Source organism: Mauremys mutica, chromosome 5 (assembly GCF_020497125.1).
Source record: "Mauremys mutica isolate MM-2020 ecotype Southern chromosome 5, ASM2049712v1, whole genome shotgun sequence".
Taxonomy (NCBI): Eukaryota; Metazoa; Chordata; order Testudines; family Geoemydidae; genus Mauremys; species Mauremys mutica.
Window position 1 is genome coordinate 100707222 of NC_059076.1, and position 23731 is coordinate 100730952.

At 42.2% G+C, this 23731-nt stretch overlaps 2 protein-coding genes across 8 annotated transcripts in view; both read right to left on the minus strand.

Moving 5' to 3' along the window:
• Window positions 1–1059, minus strand: part of WDR19 (WD repeat domain 19) — a 122980-nt gene extending 121921 nt beyond the window's left edge. For 3 of the 4 annotated variants that reach the window (XM_045017765.1, XM_045017766.1, XM_045017764.1), the window contains exon 1: window positions 929–1059. In XM_045017765.1, coding sequence (XP_044873700.1) covers window positions 929–934 — 6 coding nt within the window. In that variant the 5' untranslated portion in view covers window positions 935–1059. The remainder of the gene's footprint in view (window positions 1–928) is intronic. The other variant, XM_045017767.1, reaches the window with a different exon arrangement.
• Window positions 1060–5317: 4258 nt separating this feature from the next.
• Window positions 5318–23731, minus strand: part of KLHL5 (kelch like family member 5) — a 104698-nt gene continuing 86284 nt past the window's right edge. For all 4 annotated transcript variants that reach the window (XM_045019102.1, XM_045019103.1, XM_045019104.1 and 1 more), the window contains 5 exons: window positions 22701–22925; window positions 22241–22403; window positions 12798–13010; window positions 9113–9284; window positions 5318–7082 (listed from right to left, as the gene is read on the minus strand). In XM_045019102.1, coding sequence (XP_044875037.1) covers window positions 7026–7082; window positions 9113–9284; window positions 12798–13010; window positions 22241–22403; window positions 22701–22925 — 830 coding nt within the window. In that variant the 3' untranslated portion in view covers window positions 5318–7025. The remainder of the gene's footprint in view (window positions 7083–9112; window positions 9285–12797; window positions 13011–22240; window positions 22404–22700; window positions 22926–23731) is intronic.

Genomic DNA, 23731 nt, shown 5'->3' on the forward strand with positions numbered 1-23731 from the left:
CACATTTAAAAAACTAGTAAGGGAAAAATATTAGTGGGGTTGTGGGCAAATGCCAGGCCTTTGTGATCTTTCAGCCCTCGGTCATGCGAGCAGCCAACTTTAAATCAACCAATACACAATCATAATCTAGAATATATACAGGAGATTTGGCGTCCCCTATTTACCCTTTCTCAACACAGCAACACGCAAATCTTCACTGAAATTGAGTCAGCAAATTAGTCTGTGGAATTCATTGCCACAGGATGTCACTGGGTCCCAGCACTTAGCAGGACTGGGCATTTATTTGGCTACTGAGAGCGTCCAGTTAAACTGGATAAGACGAAAAACAACCCTACAACCCTCCGGCCAGGTTTGGAAGTGATAAATACCCTCATGCTACAGGGCAGAGGCTAGACCTGTACAGTTGGCGTTCAGGAAGAAGATTCCCCGCCGCTGGGCAGGTTATTCCCTTTCTACCCACTTCAGGGTTTCTTGCAGCTTCCTCTGCAGCGACCCTGTCTGTGGGAGAGGCCCGGGGCCGGGGCGCCCCTCTTGCGCTCCCTCCCAGGCCGTTCCCCAACGTCCCACGCAGCAGAGCGGGCCGCCATTGCCTGCTGCCCCCTGCAGGAGCGAGCCCCCATCAGCCCCCTTTGCCGCTCACCCCGCCCGCCCAGCGACTCTCCCTCCCCCGCTGCTCTGCAGCAGCCCCCGCCCCCCGGCTCACCGTTGCCCTCCAGGGCAGGGCACGTCCGCGAGGCCGCCCCGCTCCCACGTCTGCCCCGGGTCACCCCGCTCTGCCTCCCACGTGCCGCAGCCCCCGCCGGGGTAGGGCGTCCAAGCACTGCAGACCCCTCAGCCTCCACAGCTGCCTACTGCCCCCACGCCAGAGCAGCTCAGGCAGCTGGAGGGCGCCCCGCCCCCGCCCCAATAACGGCATTTTTAACTTTACCTTCATCTTCTCGCCAGGGCCTCCCGAGTCAATATTTCATGTGCGCATGCGCTGCCACTCCGAGGGCGGGGGGAGCGCGATCCCTCCGGCTAACAGCGTCCCTGTCACCCAGGAGATCTGGGGGGCGGGGGCCAAGGGAAGAGCCTCTGGCGCCACGACCAATCATAGCGAGGAGGCGGGGCTCAGCCCGAATCCGATCTGAGCGCGGCAGCCGCCAGCGGCTTCCGAGCCCGCCAAGTGAGCGAGCCGCTGGGGGCGGGGGGAGGTGGAAAGCCGAGGGAACAGCAGGACTCAGGATGGAGCCGGACGCCAGCGCCCGTCACGCTGGCAGGGGGAATGCAGCCGGGCCCAGCGGCAGGGGGACTGTGCTGCGCTGCTGGAGCCTGGCTTGTCAGCGGCCGCTTTCCGGGAGTGTCTCCCTGGCTGTTGGGGGCAGCGGCCGAGTCGGGCTTGGAGCTGATCCCCGCCTCAGTCACGCGTTCCTGGAGCCGCAGGGGCAGCCGCGCTTCTCTAGGGTAATGGGGCCACCCCGCAAGCCAGTGGCCTCAGTCTGCGTGAGACGGGGGGGGCAGGCTCGTGGGGCGGATGCTCTGCCCTGCTGGCTCCCCACCCTCGGCCTCCGCCGCCGCTATTCCCCCAGCGTTTGTTCCTGCAGGCCCGGTGTGCGTGTCACGTTACAAATGCCGTTGGCAAGCCACAGCCCGGAGGCGCTTACAGCGTACACCAGACAGATCGCAGCAGGGGTGGCAGAGGGTTACAGCTGCAACAAGAGTTGCAGACAGTACAAGATCTAGGGCTGCTGCTCTTGCTGTCTACTGCCTCTGAACGTGACTGCGCTTGCCTTAAAGGACCGTTGCCAACTTTCAGTGGTAAATAAGCACCCCGATGTTCACAATAAACCAAAAATCAAGCTAATCCCATTTCAAAACGAGGCTAAAACAAGCCAATCTTTAAGAACCCAACACCCTATGTGACTAGATCCCCTTGGCGTGCAGCCTGGGACTGTGGTAGGCCCACTGTGCACCCTTGACTCTCTCCCCTGCCTCACCCCTGCTTGCTTCCTCCTTGCCGGGAACTGATTTAAAAAAAAAAAGAGGCAACAAGCTACAAGCCAAAAAAGCAACTCACAAGCCAAATAAAAAGCCTAATTTCTTCATTTTTTTCATGGGTGTGGCATGTCTGTTTGAAAGCCAAGCATATTTTGTGTTGACCATGGCAGCTGAGTGACCTACATGCTCTCCTGCAGGCAAAGAGCAGCTACATGGGAGACCTTACAGCGGCACAAGTGTAGGGTACAGCTGTGCATACTAAACAATGTAAGGCCTCTAGTGTAGACATAGCCTTGTACAACTTCTTCAGATTGAAGCAGGAACAGAGAATGTAAACAATTATTTGGTTTTAGGGCTCTGCGCTTTGCTCCTGGTGTGTGACTTATCCCCCTTTGGCAGCTGCAGGGCCAGGGGGCCAAGAGAGGCCCCCCAAACCTGAGTGGTGCTGCATCCACCCACCCCCTCCTCTTTGCTCAGTCACAACAGCCAAAGTGGGGAGCAAGGTCCACCCCCAGCATGGGTGTAGTTTGAGGGGGAGGTCAGGGAGGTGTTGTCCCCCCCCAATTGCAAACATCAGGCAGGTGCAGAATTTGCTCCCCGTGCAGCCCCATTGGCCTGAGTGGAGCTGCCCACCAAAATATAGAAGTCAAACTACATATATGGTCCTGAGGCAGGAGTCAAGCCTGTGGTTTGGGCTGAGTACAGTCTAAGTTCATTCTCACTCCAGCTTTCCTTTGTTGTTAAATTGTTGGGTGGGGGGGTCATCTTAGTTTCACATTGTGGTCTAGACCCCCTAAAACCTCTGTGCAGCCCTGATCAACTGACTCTTTATCCCCTTACTCCTGTGGGCATTCTGTTCCAAAAATTAAAACTTCTGTGCATAATATTTTAAAATTCTGAAATTTTATTTTTCAAATAAATGTGGAGGGTCCAGCATGGTATTGGGAAGCACAAGTCACTGGCTGCACAGAGGTCTGTGATCATGGTCCAGCTCCCCCTCCCGCCCAGGATATGAACTCAGCAGTGAGGCTGCACCCAATCCTGACAGCACAATACCAGGCCTGCCCCAGAAACATCCCAGAGCCCTGCCCTTCTAACTGTACAAGGTGTGGGCAGGCAGGCTCAGCCCAGAAGGATATGTGTGTGGAGGGTGGGGGTGGGGATCCAGGTGTGGGTTGAGAGGGTTCTGGGTGGGGCAATCCTTTCCATAGGACCTTACTTATCAGTTCCAGGTTTGTAAAAGCCTGCTTTTTGGAAATCCACTGACCTTATTCCGATTTTCTCACTCCTTCCTTTTCTTAGAATCATGAAGTCTATCATTTCATGATCACTTTCAAAGTGCCTTCCACCTTCAGATTTGCAACCAATTCCTCCCTGTTAATTAGAATCAAGTCTAAAATGTCTGTCCCCCTGGTTACTTCCTCCACTTTCTGAAACAAGTCGTGGCCCCCAATACATTCTTGGAATGTATTGGACATTGTATCTATTAATTACCCAGACAAAGTCCCCCGTGACTACCAGGTCTTGTGTTTTGGGTATCTATTTGATCTTGAAATATCTTATCCACCTCTTCTTCCTGATATGGTGGTCTATAGTAGACCCCTTCTTTTTCCCCTTTTATTTTCAACTTTCAACATATCTCGACTTTCAGCTCGTCTGCCTCTCACCACCTTTTGGACTTCAGGCCAAGTGTATATATTCTTGATTTATAATACAATATTCTTCCTTTCCCCCCTGCCTGTCCTTTCTGAACAAGCTATACCCCTCTACCAATTTTCCAGTCATGAGTTTTATCCCACCAAGTCTCTTTGATGCCTGCTGAGTCACAATTTAGTTTATGAACTAATACTTCCAGTTCTTCCTGTTTATTCCCCATACTCCTTGCATTTGTGAATACACATTTAAGATGTTGAGCAGATTCCTCCACTGTTATCTTATCTGTTGCTCCTATGATCCTGTTGTACTTTTCCATCCCCCACCCTCTTTAGTTTTCGGTTAAGGTCATTTTTTTACACCTACCTGTGGACTTTTTGTCACCTGCTCCCTTTGAACCTAGTTTAAAGCTCTGTTCACTAGGTTGGTGAGTTGGTGCACAAAGATGCTTTCCCCTTGTTGGTTAGGTGGACATCATCTCTTCCCAGCAGTCCTCCTTCCTGGAACACATTTTATGGTTGAAGAAACGAAAGCCCTCCTGTCAACACCATCTGTGGAGCCATGCATTCATCTTCAGGAAGCACATGCCAATGCCTGGGTCCTTACCCTCACTTCATGAGTTCCATAGATATAGTGTTATGTAAGTATCAGAGGGGTAGCCGTGTTAGTCTGGATCTGTAAAAGCAGCAGAGAGTCCTGTGGCACCTTATAGACTAACAGACGTATTAGAGCATGAGCTTTCGTGGGTGAAAGCTCATGCTCCAATACGTCTGTTAGTCTATAAGGTGCCACAGGAGACTCTGCTGCTTTTAGTGTTATGTAAGAACATCGGAACTGACCTAATGATCTGTCCAGCCCAGTATCCCTGATCCTTGATGACAGCTGGTACCCAATGCTTCAGAGAAAGGTGCAAGAAACTTCAGAGCAGTCAATTATGGAGTAATTTGCCCATACAGAATAAGGGAAGAGTATAAGCGGTTAGTGGTTTTCTTAATTTAATTTTAGTCTGTTAATTGATATAGGCTAATGCAAGCACAAATGTCAACTGGCTATAGTTAGCATCTTTCTCTAGTGTCTCATCAGAGACACCAAAGATTGAATGGGCATGAACTATCCTGTCATCCCTAGAGGTGGTTCCTCCAACAAAAAATTTAAGCACATAGGCATTGACAAGGTAGTGAATATACTTGCACGGTTGCTGCCTATGCTATATCTGTATTGTGAAAAAGAGGAATGTAGTCCCTAGGTTTGTCATTCCAACACCTCTGATGAAAGCCAAAGTCACTTGGCTAACAGGATAGTCCCCTTTTAAAAAGGTCGTGTGCAAGAGATGGAGGTATGAAGAGCATGGTCCTCTTGGAATGCCTAAGAGTTTTGTTTATGGGGACGATAAATTACAATGAAGAACAACTAAAAATGTTTGATAGAGATAGAGGAGATGTTTTTGTAAAAATAGAAGTCCAACATTATGAGTTTAAAAAAAATAATGTAAAGCAGCTGAAATAAATCTGTTTTAAATGTGCTAATAGAAGCATAAAATGTTTGTATTACAGATTGCACAAACATAAGGCACTAAACCATCAAATGGAAATTGAATACTGTTAAAACCTTTTAAAGTACAATTTATACTAAACAATGATCACCAGTGTACACTGAAAGATAAAATAATGAATCAAAACATTACAGATTTCATCACAAAGTTTTACTGCTCAGTAATTTCTTTTAAAACAATAAATAGTTAATTGAGCATTAACATTCACATTTGTATTTAAACATTACAAATGTACAAAGATTTTGGGTATCAGACACTTAGAACTTACTTTCACAAACACTCAATGAGCCCACATCTTCACATTTTCAATTACAAAGAAACAATAATGTATTATACTGTTTGAAAACATAAGAAACAAGGCACAGGAAAAGCAAATCCCTCACAAAACATTCAGAGAACATTTGGAATGTCCGCACAATTCTGTGTAAGGAACTATAACAATCAAATAAAAAAGGCAAATTATAAAGTATCTCAAAGGAAGTTCACTATAATATTAAATAATGTAACTAATTGGGTCTGATCCTGTGAGGTACTATTAATCTTATGCAAGGTGTTGAACATCCTCAGCTGAGGGCAGTTAGCATCTTGTAGGCTCGAAACCTTTATTTGTTGAAATAACATTATAGGAAAAACAGCACAAGTGTTTCATTTCACCTTATAAAACTGTACTCTTCAAATTAGTGCAAATCCCCAATTTAAATGCAGTTTAGAACAATTATCATAGATCTTTTTTAACCTTCACGTAATGGAATGCTTAGGAATTTCCAAAGCACTCATATTAACTTCTGCTGGGTCACTTTTAATCACACTTCAGATCTCTCTCACTTAATTTATTTTAAAAGGAAAAACTCACAAAGAGTAGTTACAATCAAGTGTAAATAATATGAGATGGAATTAAGTAAAGAAATACTGCATGTTACATAAAACCTTTAAAAATCCAGAGTATACTGGATGCTGCATAACTCCTGCAGAAAGTATTAAGTGGCAGATTTCTCTTAGCATAATAAAAAGACTATTTAAAATAAGGCTTTGGTTAAATAAAAAGGTTGTTAAACCTCAGTTGTGGTGAAAAAAAGTGCAATATAGTCACCAAATATATACCTTCATCTCCAAGGCAAGAAATATGCCTGCCATTTACAACTGATTTGCATTGGTTTGTCTGTCTGCACTAAAAATAATATCCTACATAGCTGCAGCAAAACACCTTCAGTATAGGCAAATTAAATATCTAGGGCCTGATCCTGCAACATCTTATGCCCATTGAAATCAGTGGGACTACTTCTGTGAATAAAATCACTCTCATGCATGTTTGCAAGATCAGGGTCCTTAATCTGTAACATTCAATTATTTTAGAATAGACTCACTCAGTTTCTTAGCATTTTCTAATAAGAAAGTACACCTCTACCCTGATATAACGCGACCTGATATAACACAAATTTGGATATAAACGTGGTAAAGCAGTGCTCCGGGGGACGGGGCTGCGCGCTCCAGCGGATCAAAGCAAGTTCGATATAACGCTGTTTCACCTATAACACAGTAAGATTTTTGAGTCCTGAGGACAGCGTTATATTGGGGTAGAGGTGTATTTGTTGGCAATCAACTGGCCTCAGTACAATAGCTTACAAATACAGTTCTTGTATGTATATGGTAACATAAGGGAATTTTTTAAAAAAGTGCTTATTATTGGTCCATTCAAAATTGTTTACCTGTATGCTATCTTAAGATCAAACACTTAGCTCTGAAGAAAACACACAGTACCTCTGTTTACTGGTAACGTATTAATTCACTTGAGAAAAAAGTAGTGAGTCTATGGAAGAGACTAGTATCTTCATATACAAAATAATTAGAGTTTTACAGTCACAACACATGCTCCAGCTCTTCCTAGGCACAATGGTGCAACCTATAACAAAAACCAAAAAAAGGACTGACGTGCTATGTTTATAAAATATAATCAACTTTATTAAAAAAACAGATTTTCAAAACTGATAATGTACCACAGTAGTTAAGGTTGAAATGTCATATTTGTAGGTGCTTTGTAACCTGACTTTAAAAATTAACAAAATAGGCTGAAGATTGGCATAAAAATGCTCAGAGAAACAGCAATACTTTCTTCTGCAGGACCAAATTCTGCTCTCTCTAAAGTCAATGGCACACTCCATAAACAGTACTCTTCACAGTAAAATAATATTTATTTGAATATTTAAAAAATCAAGTATTTTTATTATATTTTAAAATGGGATTATCATCTAACACTGTACTTCTAAGTATAGCAGTACTTGGTACTGGGCCTTCATTTCATTGCTATGCAACAATCCTAATCCTGTAGATGACACTGAACAGTATGCAGCATTGCTTATAGATTTGGTAGAACCAAGAAAAGTTGTTGCACACTGCAAATAGCTTGTATTGTGCAGGTCTTTTAATGCAACTTTAACACAGCTCCTGATCACCTGACAAATGCTTTCAAGCAGCACTTGGAGGTTTGTGCATGAAGGAGAAAGTAGGGCAGCCTTGAAGTCTATTCATCAGATGCTCATATACCATGATGATAATCATGGTACCAGTATAGTATCTAGATAAAACAGATGCCAAGATGAGCTCATCAGACAAATCAAATCAGCCTTGATAAGAGGGACCTGATAATAGGCAGCAAGAGAACTAAATGGGGCCGTACAAAAATTTTTTAAAAATCTTATTTTGTTTTAAAAAGAAAACTAGAGGACACGTTCTTGTACTTATTTTCATCTATTTTTTAAAAATATCTTTGTTTCATCATACTGCACTATCCATGCTGAATAATCACACAATCTTCTTGATACTGGCCAAGATTTTCAAACATAGGAAAATGGGAGCTGATGGGTGCTCAGCACTTCTGAAAATCAGATAATTGATTTAGGCACCTAACTTTAAACTTTTATTTTTGAAAATTGTGGTCTCTGTCCTTCTGCTATACCCCTACTGTCTTGTAAAATCCTCATTACAGGTAAGCTCCTTGAGACACGTACTTTATCTTTTTTCTTTACTGGGAGGCATCAAGCACACTTTTGGCATCACTAAAATAAATAATACCATATACCGTACATACTCGTTCATAAGCCAAATTTTTTTAGTAAAAAAGCGAAGCACCAGAGAAGGGGGTCGGCTTATGAACGGGTATAGAGAGGGAGAGGTGGGACACAGCCCCTCCCCCCAACAGAGGGAGCAAGAAGAGGCAGCACAGCCAACAGAGACAGAAGGGAAGAGGCAGGGCCAGAGTCTGTCCGCTTCTGGCCATGCTGCTCTCCCCCCAGCCTCCAAAGCAGCTGCAGTTCCGGAGTTGGTAGGTGGCAGCTGTGCCACTCGGCCTTGCCCCACAGAGCAGGCTGTGGCCACACCGCCCGGCCCTCCGGAGCACGCTGTGGCCATGCCACCCAGCCCAGCCCGCTGGAACATGCTGTGGCTGTGTCACCCGATCTGGCCCGCTGGACCAGGCTGCGGCCACGCTGCCAAGCCTGCTGGAGCAGCTCCAGCCTGGTCAGAGACATCCTCCCCTGGCCCTCCCCAGATAAGGTGGGAAGGGATAGGATGGGGAGAGTGTGAGGGTCCCAGGCTGGGGTGGGATCCTGTGGGCGGTGGTCACAGTGGTTACTCCCCTGACTCCCAGCTTCTCCCCCGCCCCAAAAAAATTTCCCCACCAGTTGCTGTCCCGTCCCATCAGGGTAAGCAGCTGGCACGCCGGGACACTTTGTTTACTTAGGCTTACTTCCGTGCCTGCGGACACTCGAGGTAAACAAACCATCTCGGCCCACCAGCGGCTTATTCTGATGGCCTGGGAGCCAAAGTTTGCCGACCCCTGAATTCTATTTTTACTTATCCATCTTGGGGGGGTTGGTTTTATAAACGAACCAGCTTATGATCGAGTATATATGGTAATTTAATTAGAAACTGTACCTGTGTCCACTCATTTGTTTGGGGATCATAAGACTCCACTGTATTAAGATAGGTTTGCCCATCATATCCTCCAACAGCATACAACTTGTCACCAAGGAGACACACTCCCACTGCATCTCTGCTAATGCTCATGGAGGCCACTGCAGTCCACACATCTGTTTTTGGATCATACCTGAAAGATAATTTTTGTGAAAGTCTAATATTGTTGCCTAAAATTCCATTAAAAATACTGAAATTGACTCTCAAGATACTAGACTATCTAGTGGAATCAGTAAAGGAGTAGTCTCTCTTCGGGTGTGAAATTAAAAGGATTTCTTACTTGTTTAAACCTTTCCCTTAAAAGCAGCATTTGGTTAATCATTTCACTGAGTCTGTACAGTCACATACAGAAACAGAAAAAGATACCTAGCACTGTTAACAATACTGTACATAACTTCATTTAGCAGTATATATGAATCATTTGTTAAAGAGTTATTTGAATTATCATCTTTTAAAGTTTCTATTGTAAGCTAAATAGGAAAGGGTAAAGTAGCACAGCAATCAAGACACTTAAAATAGAAACAATTAAGTCCTTTTTAGTAGTTATTTAACAATCTATGACTAGAATAAGCTTTTTGATAACTTTACCAGTTCACCTTTTCACTAAGTCCACAATCCTGCAAGCTGGACCATGTAACTTGGAGTAGCTTGTGTGATCGGGGCCCAAGTAATCTCTGGCCTATGTTCATCTTTTTTAGCTTTTACATAATAGATACAATTTTATTTTAATTTTTTTCTTACAATTTTGCCCTCTTTTATGACCAAACATGCTCTGCTCCAGAATCAAGTTCTGCTGCCAGACTCTGTTAGAGTTTAGTGCTCACTTCACCTCACGGACAGAACTATTAAATCCCAAATTACATACAGAGTAATACAGTGTTGCTGAGGAGATTCACTGGACAAGTAAATTGATCACTGCTTTTTGCAATAACTATAATTTATAGAAAAAATGTCGACATGGCAAAATTCTTCTGCAGCAATTTACAGAACGTTTCTTGCCATAAACCGGTGTCATTAGAAACACACACAATAGTAGACAGGTGGTACACTGAAAATATCTAAGTTAAATTTGAACCTAGAATATATCTACAGTCTTTAACAGATAGGAATTAAATTGGCGAGTCCAAACTCGTCTTTTAAAAACTTGTTTTTGACTCAATCTGTAAATGTCTCCTTTTCAGATTAGCCAGCGTAGTTACAAGCAGGGCCAGATCCAGCTTTTTTGCTGCCCAAAGTGGTGAAGGGGAAAAAAAAAAAAAAAAAAAGATAAAGCAGCAATCAGCGGGACTTCTACTGCGCCACTTCATTTTTCAGCGGCAATTCGGCAGCCGGTCCTTCCCTCCAAGAGGAACTGAGGGACCTGCTGCCGAATTGCCGCCGAAGACCCGGACGTGCCGCTCCTTTCCATTGGTCGCCCCAAGCACCTGCTTCCTGTGCTGGTGCCTGGAGCCGACCCTGGTTACAAGACACAATGCCAAGAAAACAAATACATTTCTTGAGGGAATCACATTAATAAAATGCTTTTAAGGCACAGGACTATCAAAAGAAAATGTATCCCTCACTAAGAAGGTATCCAAAACCACGAAGGTGAGTTTGGGGGATGAAATTGGTGTTGATTTCTTTGCATGAGATGCAAAGATGTAATGAGTTTTAAGTGTCTTTCTGGCACCTTTTTCTTTAGTGCAGCAGGTCTCTGTTGGAAGCACACATCTTATTCATGTAGAGTCATAGTGTGGAAGCATTGCCTGAAACTTATGCAGCAGGCAAAGTGCATTATGTACTGAAAGATAGTGAATTTTGAACTATACAAAGTGTTTGTCAATTTGATTTATATAATTGATTTATATACCAATGTGATGCTCTTGAAAATCTATCACAGTGTACAGTAGCAAACAAGCATTCACAAACTTCACAGTGAATTTTATGAAGCTAATTTTTAGATTACTATATTTGCATTAAATTTATTTTATGCTAGTTTTGCAGACATTTCAAAACCTCCATCCCACTGATTTAGAAGGAGAGAGCAAATCAGAAATAAACAAAGCACATGTACTGTAGCAATTTTATTCCAACTTCCAAATTAAAATTTGGCCTAACAAAGATCATTTAGTAATACATTTTAACCTATTTCATAATTTTTTCTAGATGCTATTTATGAATATCATGTCATTCATAATCCTGTTTCAGAACTGAAATGTCAACCTCATCAGGTGACATTTGGGCAAAAATTGATGAACATCTTTTCCACGACCTTTCTTCAAGCGTTAGCACTTCCCATCTCCTTCTAAAATCTAATTTGTGCTGGGATGGGGCTGCATATCTACAAGCCTTTCTGCAAGGCCTTGGTCCTGCAACTTCCACATTTCATTTTCAAGTGCACAGCATTAGTGCACAAAAAGCTTGAAAGCAGCACTTCTGGGGCTTAGCTGGAAGGGTTTCTGAATTGGAATTGGGGCCGGCTCTGGGCACCAGCTAAAGAAGCAGGTGCTTGGGGCGGCTAATACCAAGGGGCGGCATGTCCGGGTCTTTGGCGGCAATTTGGTGGGGAGTCCCTCAGTCCCTCTCGGAGCGAAGGACCTGCTGTGGCTTTTTTTTTTTTGGCCGCTTGGGGCGGCAGAAAACCTGGAGCCGGCCCTGACTGAAACCTCAAACAAAAGAAATCTGTGAATAAAGGAGTGGGCTCAAGAGTCACAGAAAAGGCTGTGGGAAGTCACAGGAAAGAAGAGACTGGTAGCCTCTTGGGAGCAAGAGAGTTTGAAGGGATCAAGTCCAGGGGAAGAAGATAGCTCCCATCCTGAAATTCCTTTAATTTCTGTAATGGTAGTGCTAAACACAGTTCAGGGTGGAGATTTAAAAAAAATCCTACAGGATTTAGCATAAGTCCCATTGACTTTCACTGAGGCTTGTGTTTCTTAGGTGATTTTGAAAATCTGCCCCCCTAGTAAACAGGGAGTGTGTTGCATCAGGAAAAAGTTCAGCTGGCTTAGGATGCCCATAACAGGATATTTCAGAGATCTGGATACCTGACAACAGTGAAGAGAAAATATGTGATTGCGCAGTATAAAGTTTTTACTATAATTGTCACTGATTGATGAGACCTATATAATTCACATCTACTTCTGCCTTTTGTGAGTAATGCAGTCATCCCAAACTTATTCCAATAACCATTTTCTATCAACCCATTTCAACTTTGGGATGATTGCATGGTGGACATACCTGATTTTTCCATAATATCAAGGGAAACCAGGAAAGTGGTGACATTAAAGGATTGGACAGAAATTGAATGGTAACTCATTTAAAAAGTTACCTTATGAATGGAGGAAGTTCTATCTCTTGTGAAAGGCTAGTTTGGGTGAAACACTAGTGTTTGTAAGCATCTTGAATAAAAGTTTTTTCTTACAATTAATTCTGAATCCTTCAGTGAGATTGTTAGAAAACAAAATTTTTCTGGATAAAGTGCAATAAGATGGTATTTTTACTCTGTTGGACATGAACCATATTATAAATAATATTTTGATTACATGGTATGCATCTACATATTTACTAGTATTAAAATTATATGACCATTTTAACAGGTTCTCATTACAGCTCTTTGTGAAAATCATGCCACACTTTTTCACCAGCACTATCCTCATCTAGGTATTACCTTTCCACACAGTCTGACAGTCTGGATGTCAAGTTTGATGCTGGAGCATCATGCCCACCAATAGCATACAGGAACCCATTCCAAGTAGTTACTCCCACACCTCCTCTTCTCTTTGACATTTGAGCACAGAGGGTCCATTTATTAGTATGAGGATCAAAACATTCCACAGATTTGAGACAAGAACTTCCATCCCGACCACCAACTGCATAAAGTCTGTAAAGAAAAGAAACCAACTGAACTCATAAAATAAATATTACAGTAATAGTATTTCCTCGTTTATAGATATATTTTTACACATGGTTACTCAGGAAAATAAAATTAGCTAGAATGAATTTGAAGGGGTGGAGAAAAATATAACAGAGAAATAGATAATGATCTGGGGATTGGGAAAATAGCTTTTTTCAAATGGTATCTTTGAAATAATGTTTATTAGATATTTTTGATAATATTCAATTTATCTGACCCACTTTTCACTGTCTAGCCTTCATGATTGTTTTTTGTCTTTTGTCCTGCATGTTATTATGATCCTAAGATTTTTTATAACATTTATGTTTTCAATCTTTATAGAAAGAGCCAATTTTAACTGGTCCTAAGCTAAAAAAAAGTTTACCTCTGTTACAAATAGCAAAATAATGATTTCAGTAAGAATTGCATAACAGTTTTTTTTCCCCAAACTTTTCAAATGAAAAGGATGCAAGCTTCAAAGGCTGAGGAATCTCTCAAATTTGTTAAGAAAAAAGAGTTCAAAGGTCTTAAAATTTCAGTGGAAGGTTCTACAACTAGGACTCAGATGGAAGATAAGGTTTTGTTTGAATCTTTTTCTTTCAGTCATTATAAACACATAATAATGATAATCAAGCATTTAAAATACTTGTCAACACATGTGATGTCCTTAATGAAGCACTTATGATCCATCCTATGGACGTAAGTGCTCTTGAAATTTTTTACTCTAAACAAAGCTGATTTTTTGGTTTGCTGGCAGTTCTGGGGGCACGGGCAGGGAATCAAAAAATTTTTAGTTTGACCTGAACTGAATCCAAACATTGCAATATGTTTTGGTGAATCTTAAAAAATAATAGTTTCATGTTGAAGTCCCAAAAATATTTTTTTGGGACAAACTACTGAATGAATTCATGTCACATTCACAAATAGTCCACTGAATAGTCCACTGAAACTGTGTTTTTCAATAAATAAACTATTAATCCAAACATTTCACCCAGTTCTATACCTAAGTGACTTAGGAGCCCAAGTCCCATTTTCAATAGTAACTTAAGTCTTGGTTTCAAAAGTGTTTAAAGAATCTAACTCACTTATGTACTTCTGAAAAATGTTACCTATGCAATAAAAGTAATGGATTAAATTTTTTTAAAATATATCTTCTTCCTGAAATCAGCAGTAGTTCACTCATATATATTGCAACACTAAAGGGACCAGTTAGATCATTTAGCAACTATTTAATACGTTTTAGTTTTCCTCAGTACTGGTAGCATGCTATCACAATAGGCTACTGCTCCAAAACAAAGCTCCCAAATACAATTTAAAAGTTACATTATTCATGATGGAGGTAGCCCGTTTCCTTTCTTTAGTGCAGCTCCCTCAGCATAGCAGGGTAGCATCCACTCTAGGCTGAAATAAAATTGTCTAGTCCTTCCCTTAGCAGTGGCATGCTCTCTGAAGTTCTCTGCATTTCAGTCTGATTATAGGAGAAAGAAAGAAAAAGAAAATGAAGAAGTTGCTACCCTAGTTTAAGAGGGAAGGAAGGACAGAGCATAAAGCTGATGGAGCTGCACTTGAAAAGAGAAAGAAAATGTAACTCCTCCACAGTGTGTAACCCCAACTTCCACATCCTCTCTGTTTTATTTTAAATACAACTGGGTATATTAGTCAGTAGCAGTACAGATTGCAGATGGTGAACCTGCATAACATAATTTTGGTGAAGAGCCAGAATCAGTACTCCTCCAAAAAAGTTAAACTCAAAAGGGCATCTCACAATAAAATCCGAACATCCAGCATCATCGCCAGGAAACTAAATACCAAAAAGTATCTGTTTAAAATCAGTGGTCCCCAACCTTTTTGTCTGGTGGGCGCCAGACGAAGGACTGTGGCGGTGGTGGAGCATCCACCGAAATGCCGCCGAATTTCTGCAGCATTTCAGCGGCGACGCCTCTTGATGACGTCGCTTGTCGGCGGCAAGCGGTGTCATCGAGAGGCGTTACCGCCAAAATGCTGCCGAAATTCGGCTGCATTTCGGCGGATGCTCCACCGCCAGCCAGGATGCGGGCGCATTTAGATGCCCCTGTGGGCGCCATGGCACCCAAGGCACCGCGTTGGGGACCCCTGGTTTAAATACTGTACACTTTTGCCTAAATTCCAAGCTGGCTGTTCCCCCTTGTAGAATGGGCATACTGAAGAAAGAAAGGACTTTGTATTGAGGTTTGATATGCCTCTATAAAACATGGTACAGTGAAATTCAAAATGACAGGGCCATATCAAAGCCTTGTTTTACCCATTTAAAAAAAAATTCTGCCTCCAAATTTAACTCTTGATAATGTCCTCACATCCACTAGATGGTGTAGTTTGCCCTTTTCTAATACACAACGGTTTTTGGCTCATTCTAGTAAACAGCTTTTCAAACTGATGAACAATTAAGGCACTACTTTAAGAATGGAAGGAGAAATCCAGTGTTAGATGCACTACATGACCGGTGAACCTGAAGAAAAACTCAGAAATTAATAACGATGGTCAGACATGGGCAACTTTCATGGTATCCATGAGCAATCCGCAAACAGCAGACGGAATTGTGGGTATGCTACATACCCAATGCTCTTATTTTGAAGAATAGCACTCCAGGAAGTATTCTCATGAAGAAGTCAACACATAAGTAAAAGCTAGTAAGTTTAATCTGTGATATTGCTCTTGAAGTACAATTCAAAAGGCATCTTGAAGTGCCACTATTCAAAATAGTTTCATCTGGTCCAGAGAATGATACAGTCTGAATAACTGAATCAGCAGGTACTATAAATGGTAACTATTATATTGTCAGCATTTGCAAAAAATTACCATGCACATCTTTTCCTATACTAAACATGGAAATAACTGATATCTCAGATACCATTGTGAAGTAACATTTGACAAATACCAGTTTTTTAGTAGGAACCAATATACATTCATGTTTCAAATTAACATCACTTTTCAAAACATGGTAGACCAAATAGTCCTTGCTAGTCTCATTGTTTTAATTCCCTCTTAAGAATGAATACACTACAAAATAGTAACCTACTATGCAAGTAATGTCCCAGTGAAAAGTGGAGACAATTGTTCAAAGAACTTGATGAGCAAGTAACTGGTGAACATAATGAAAATGTTTTGAGAAATAGTGTAAAATAAATATTCCAACCACTGGAATTTTAACGTCTGTCTTTATTTTAAAAATTACTAAACATCTGTAGGATAACAAACTTTAGACAGTCAGTAACATGGATTAATGAAGAATAAATCTTGACAGACAAACTTGAGGTATATGTAATATTTTTGGGTTTTTAGTAAACCATTTGACATAATATCCAATGAATTTTTATCCTCAGAATGAAATCAAACTGCCACAAATATGAAAGTCACAGGGACTAAAAACTTGCCTAAAGGATCATAGGTACAGTAAGTGGTAAAATACTGAGGCCTGGTCTACTCTGAAGGGGGGAGGGGGTGAATCAATCTAAGTAATGCAACTTCAGCTACGTGAATAACGTAGCTGAAGTCGACATACTTGGACCTACTCTCTGCAGTGTCTTCACTGCGGTGAGTCGACTGCTGCCGCTCCCCCACTGACTCTGCCTGCGCCTCTCACGGCGGTGGAGTACAGGAGTTGATGGGAGAGCGCTCGGGGGTTGATTTATCGCGTCTACACTAGATTGATCGCTGGATTGATCGCTGCCCGCTGATCCAGCGGGTAGTGTAGACATATCCTTAGATAGGGATAGGTACCTAGGCCCTGATTCAGCAATTTGTTTAACTTTTTGACATCAATGGAACTACTGACATGCTTATGTTAGGCATGTGCTTAAGTACCTTGTTAAATCAGATGTAAACTTATCTGCAATGTGATACTGCAAAGAAAAAGGGTCAAGAGAGTTTTGGGCTGCTAATGCAGAAGCATCACTTTAGGATTTGGAGCAAGGAAGTACGCTATGCATCTGAAATATCACATTCAGGTATGGGCACCTCATTACTAGAAAGACAAATTGGAGAGAATTCAGATAACAATAAATAATAATAATAATGCTGAGGGGATTGATTTGTAAGGAAAATTTAAAGAGTAAATGTTCAACTTGGTTAAGGGTCTCTCTATACTGGGGATTACGTGTATTGATTCAGCATCAGTATAGTTATCTGGGTACAAATATCCCCAGTACAGATACAGCTCAAGAGACGATTAAGAGTGTTATGATAACAATCTACAACTATTTGAAGGATGTGAACACCAAGGAGGGAAGCGCCATTTTTAAGCGCCGCACACAGACTGTAACTAGGAGTAATTGGATAAAATTAAGACAGAAAAAAAATTAAGTTGTATATCAAGAAAAGCTTCCGGATAGTGATAATTATCAAACTGTGGAAAAGTCCTCCATATGAAGTGGTGGAAGAAATGGTTACTTACTATAACTGTGGTTCTTCAAGATGTGATGCAGACGTGTATTCCATTTAGGTATGTGTGCATCCAGCCCACTGGAGCTGGAGAAATTTGCTTAGCAGTACCCGTAGAAGGATGGCATTCGCACTTCATGGCCATAGTCCCTCCCCTGGCTACATGAGACAATGCTACCCTGACCCGCCCCCAAATGCCCCAAAACAATACTCCGCTATGGAGGGGACAGAGGGTGGGTGGTGAAATGCATGTCTACACTACAGCTCAAAGAACTACAGTTACAGCACAGTTATAGTACGTAACGGTTTCTTCTTCTTCTTCCTGTGGGATCCATGCCACTTTCTGGGGTGGTCCTGCTACCTTGGAGGAGACAAAGGCTGGCCAAACGTGCACTGCAGACAATACTGCTGCTGTTGTTGCTGAATGCCATAGTGGTGCCTCTGCACCACTGGCAAGTACACCCCCCAAGGACCCTGGAGTATTTGAAGGAGTGCAGTGTTTCATTAGTCTTGTCCAAGAACAGCATTTGGTCACTGAAGGGCAAATCCTCAATGGCAGAGGTGACCATGACGTCTAGTGCGGACTGTAAGAATGTCTTAGCCACCAAGGAGCTCTCAGTTACAAATACTTGAAGTTCTTCTCACAAGGCCTCAGGCAGCTGGTCTGCGAACTACGACATAGCTGTCCAGTTAATAAAATCATACTTGGACAGCAAGGCTTGCTGGTTAGCAATCCATATATGTAGGGAAAGGAAGGTGTAAATCTTCCTGCCCATGAAGTCCATTCGTTTGGAATCCCTATCCTTGGGGGTGGACTTAAACCTGTCCTGCTGGGCTCTGTCATTCTCCGCAATTACAACTAGAGAATTTGGGGCCAGATGGGAATAAAACCCCTCAAATACCTTCCAGGTAATGAAACAGCGCTTTCTCATGCACGTAGCCACTGGCGATACCAAAGGTGGCATGCTCCAGAGGGCCTTAGCCAGTTCATGGAACACATCCTTGATAGGGAGGGTGACTCTCCCAAGAGTAGATAGCTGTAGGATATCCACTAATTTGTAGGTGTTCTCTTGCAAGAGGTCTGCTTAGATACCGAGAGAAGTAGCAACACCTTAAGATCCTCCACTACCAAAGTGCAGGATGAACCAGAATGCATGGAATCGTCCAGAGATGAAGGCAAGGCTAAAGCTGGATCCTATTCCAGGGCTGATAGACTGAGAAAGGATGACTCTGGAGTCTCTGCAAGGAGAAGGACCACTGGTGCCTAGGCCTGCAGCAGATCGACAGTCACCATCACAGACCTGGCCAATAATTTCGCCTTCGATCAAGATGAATGGCGGGAGCTGTGCAACCAAGGAGCACTCCACGGATTCCATGAAGGCTACTGACATAGATAAGGCATTGTTGGCCAGTAGATGCCGAACTCTCCATCCTGACCACAAGATGAGTGCCGATCCCAGTACCTGTAATGGTCCATCAATAGCCCCAATGCTGCTCAGGAGATGGAAAGTGGGAGGATAATGACCCTGAGTCAAACACTGAGGAGTCTCAGGATCCTGGGGATAAGGGCGGAGCGAGAGCAGGGGGATTGAGTAACTGGTCTGACTTGTCCATTGCTCAGAACAAGGCAGGAAGCAGCGCTGCTGATGGAAGCAGTACTGCTGGTACTGAGCACACTGGTGCCAAAAGAGGCATCAATCCTGAAGTCAGCAGAGGTACCAGAATGTCTAATAGTAACAGATGTTGAGGGTGGTGAAAGCCACCATGGTAACATTCTCTGTGCTGACTACAGCGATGTCAAGCAGATTCCCAGTACCAAGGTCCCTCATACTTATCCCAGTACCGGCCCTGCTTCCACAACCTGTGAAAGGGAAAATGGGGGCAGTGCTGACAGACCTGAGGGTTCAGCAGCTAGTTCAGTCGACAGGGCAATAGATGGCACAGCACTGGCAAAGTCCTGGACCAAAGAGATGATGGAAACAAAAATCAGAGGTCTGTAGCTGCCTGGTACACTGCTGATATGGTAACAGTCAGTACCAGCATCTCCACTGTCGCTATCGGACTCAACAGACACCCAGAGGTTTCTAACCTCCCTACTCTACATTGGGGAAGGTTTGGAGGTACCCATGCCATCCTGTGTGCCATCACCAACTCTGTGCTGGTCCATACTTTCCCTGGGGGAGGCAGAATAGTCCACCCGAGACTTGGAGTGGTCTTGATACGTCTTATACAACCTTTTTCTTGGGGCAGTCAATGGGAAATGGCTCCTCCATTTCTTTGGAGAGGTCCCTGCTCTGGAACGTGAAGCAAGAGCATGCTACAAATTAAAGGTAATCTCTGACCCAACGAGGGACTCGATGCCAAAGCAGACCACATGGCTTGTTCAAGCGGGTGCTGCTTCAAGTGAAGGTCCCGAGCTACTTGAGTTCATTTCTTGAATGATCTGCAGATCACACAACGCTCTTCAATGTGGGCCTGGCTGAGATACAGCAAGCAATGCATGTGTGGATTGCTGATGGGGATTGCTCTCCCACATGAAAGACAACATTTAAACCAGGGGTGGACAACCTGTGGCTCCAGAGCCACATGCGGCTCTTCAGAAGTTAATATGCGGCTCCTTGTATAGTCACCAACTCTGGGGATAGAGCTACAGGTGCCAACTTTCCAATGTGCCGGGGGATGCTCACTGCTCAACCCCTGGCTCTGCCACAGGCCCTGTCCGCACTCCACCCCTTCCTGCCCCCTCCCCGAGCCTGCAGTGCCCTCACTCCACCTCCCTCCCCTCCCCAGAGCCTCCTGCATGCCACAAAACAGCTGATCTGGAGGTGCGGGGAGGGAAGTGGAGGTGCTGATAGGCGGGGCTGCCAGTGGTGGGAGGCACGGGGGTGGGGGGGGAGAACTGATGGGGGGCTGCTGACGTGTTACTGTGGCTCTTTGGCAATGTACATTGGTAAATTCTGGCTCCTTCTCAGGCTCAGGTTGGCCACCCCTGGTTTAAATGCTGGTTAGAGTGGCACAGACGAAAATTAAACTAATACAACTAACACTATTCTAGCTAACAGGGTACTACTAACAATATACAACAAGAGAAAACTAAACTAGTTGAAGGGTTGTGAAGTTAAGACCACACAGACTCCAGCTCCAGCCACAGGCAGTAAGAAGGACTTGTCTTCACTACAAAGCTAAATTGGCGCTGCTACAATAGATGCAGCAGCATCTACTTAGCGGGTCTAGTGAAGACATGCTCAATTGATGGGAGAGCACTTTCCCATCGATTTCTATACTCCACCTCAACGACAGGCGGAAGCAATGTTGGCGGGAAAGCGTCTCCTGTCGACATATCTCTACGTCGACTTGAGTTACGCTTAGGAACATAACTCAAAATGCAAAGCTTAGATCAACTGGCAGAAGTAGTGTAGACCCTGGCCTCAGAGAGGGCCAGAGCAGCATCCCCTCATGTTGCCAGGGGAGGCACAAGGTATGAACCACCCCTCTACAGATACTGCGAGGCAAATTTCTCTGGCTCTGGTGCACTGGGTGTGCATACACTTAAGTGGAATAACATGGATGTATCTACCTGAATAAGAATCCCCATTGCCTAAGACTTTCAAAACCAGCCTGGACATGATACTAGAAAATGTACAATAATGAACAATTCTGCAATGACAGGGAGAGGTAGTATATCAACTTTTTTCACCCCCATTTCTTACTTCTATGGTTCTTGACAGGTTTTTTTTCACATCTTCCACCTCTTCTATGGTTCTTTATATATTTGAGCATTTGTGTTTATAGCAAAATCATACAATTGATTAATATAATCTTTATGAGCTGACTTTATGATTGGACAAACTAACCACTTTCTTAAATTCTTTCTGTTTCTACCTGTGAAAAATGTGTGTGTTTAGTGAAGGTTCAAATGGAAACTCTGCAAAAATCACCTTCCATTACCAATTTCACCTGCAAAAGGTTAGGGAGATTTTCAGCCCATATCTTATAGGTACTTTTCTCTTTAGTGCAAGTGGCGTTAATAGTCTTTAAAATGAATTATTCTACACCCATATCTACATCATTTATAGTATAGGCTAAAACTGTACTATACAGCTATAGATGTTATGTGGCTTCTTTACTACAGACATGGACAAGTGGCAGAAATAAAAAACACTTACTATATTTTAGAACCCTTTTTCTACTTCTGAAAACATGGACTGGTGCAAGTCTTTGTTGGTTTAGTAAACTTTGTGCTTTCATTCTTCTAAAAACATGAGAACTTGAACATGTCTTGTTTTTCAAAAAAATACTTGTGTGACTTGAAGTATTTTGCTTTAATTAGGTCATGGCTTTGAAAATGTAGTTCTAAACTATAAAAGCCAAAGAAGAAGAAACTATTACCTGTATTAATTAAAGTTTGGTTTTGGCAAATTTGATTATTTTGCCATTTGCAGAGTTACAAAATGTTAATTTTCATCAATACATAGGTTCAACACTAACAGAAACTAGAACTCCAATTGGTGCCTTCAGCAAATGTGCCAGGGACGTAATTAATAAAGAGACAGAATTGCTTGCTTGCCCTTAGAGATGGCTCCTCCTTCACAGCACTGAAGCACATTGGGGTGTGATGGGCAAGCTTGCATAGTCAATGCTGTACTTTTTCTATAAGAAGAGGACTTCTCTTCCCAGTACTATCAACCAACATCTTTCATGAGCAATACATTCATTTTAAAATATTTCTATAGCTACATTTAAAAAATTAATGTAAACAAAAATTGGACCAAATTATTTCTCAAGAAAATGCCTTTGCTTACTTTCCATTTAATACTGCTACACCAACAGTGCTCCTTGGAGTTGACATACTGGCTACAAAGTTCCATTGACGAGCCTGTGGATCCCATCTTTCAACTGTATTCAGGTAGCTCCAACCATCATGCCCTCCTACAGCATACATAGGACCTTCCAATACAGCTACCCCTAAAAAACAGAGAGAAACAACTGCTTCCTGGAAAAACAAAGGGCATCACTTTCCCATTACCCCTACCAAAAAAGATGCACCTTTAAATAAATACAAATCACATCCTCTTTTGGCTGCCAATATTAAATATGTTCCACAGCAAATCAAAATAAATTGTCACTTTAATTTTAGCTGATTTTAGAGTTCAGATTTAGCCTAGTATCAAGATACAACCAAATGAGCTTTAAAGAGAGATTTTTAACTGCTCTTAATCAATCATAAGCTTAGCATTTTAAAAATTATGAAATTATACATACCAAGGCCATGCCGATGTGTGGACATAGGTGGCATTACACTCCAAGTTTTTGTTTTGGGGTTATAGCACTCCACAGTATTCAATGTCTTCAGTCCATCTCTACCACCAACAACATACAACTTATCATCTAATACTGCAACTCCAAACTGTAACCTTCTCCCATTCATATTTGCTACAGGAGTCCACATGTTGGTACGCAGTTCATATTTTTCAATGCTCGTAGCTCCTTAACAGTAATATATACACGTTATAGTCAAAGAGAACAGTTGTTTGCAGTAAGTGTCCTATTTAAATTACTGGCAGAAGGCTTGATCCTCCAACCTGCTGAGCCCTCTGGATTTGATCCTGAAATTCACTTAAACGTATGCTTAACTTTAAAATGCAAGTAGTATTCTTTATTTTTTAATTTTAATTATTTATTTTTTAAATGTTTTGAAGGGCAAGAGCCAGAATGATCAACATCCTTGCTGAATTAAGCCTATAAAGACCATTAAAATTTCAGGAAGTGACATAAAATGAACCTGACGGAACTATATTTAGGTATTAAGATTAACCTCATATCATAATATTTAGAACAAAATCTGAAGTTCTGTGAAAAAATGCAGGTATATATATATATATATATATATATATATATATATATATATATATATATATATATATATACACACACACACACACACACACACACACACACACACCCCTAACATCATTTGTATAATCTATATTAATATAATGTTAAAATTAATACACAAACTAAAAATGAATGAAAATGTGGTCTAATTCCCGTGGCATTCATAACTCACTAAAATGTTTCTAGTTATCACCACACAGTAGGAAAGCTCATAAAAGTACCATTCTGAGATGCCTTGATAGAATGCTTTAATAGTCAATAAGGGTATGAGTTAAATATTCTGTAGCAGCTTTCACTTATTTTTGTTTGTATTCAAGTCTTCATTAATATTAACATTTTATGTATAATTTCCTTAAGTTTTTAACCATGTTAATTAACATTCAAGTGAACAGAGGTGA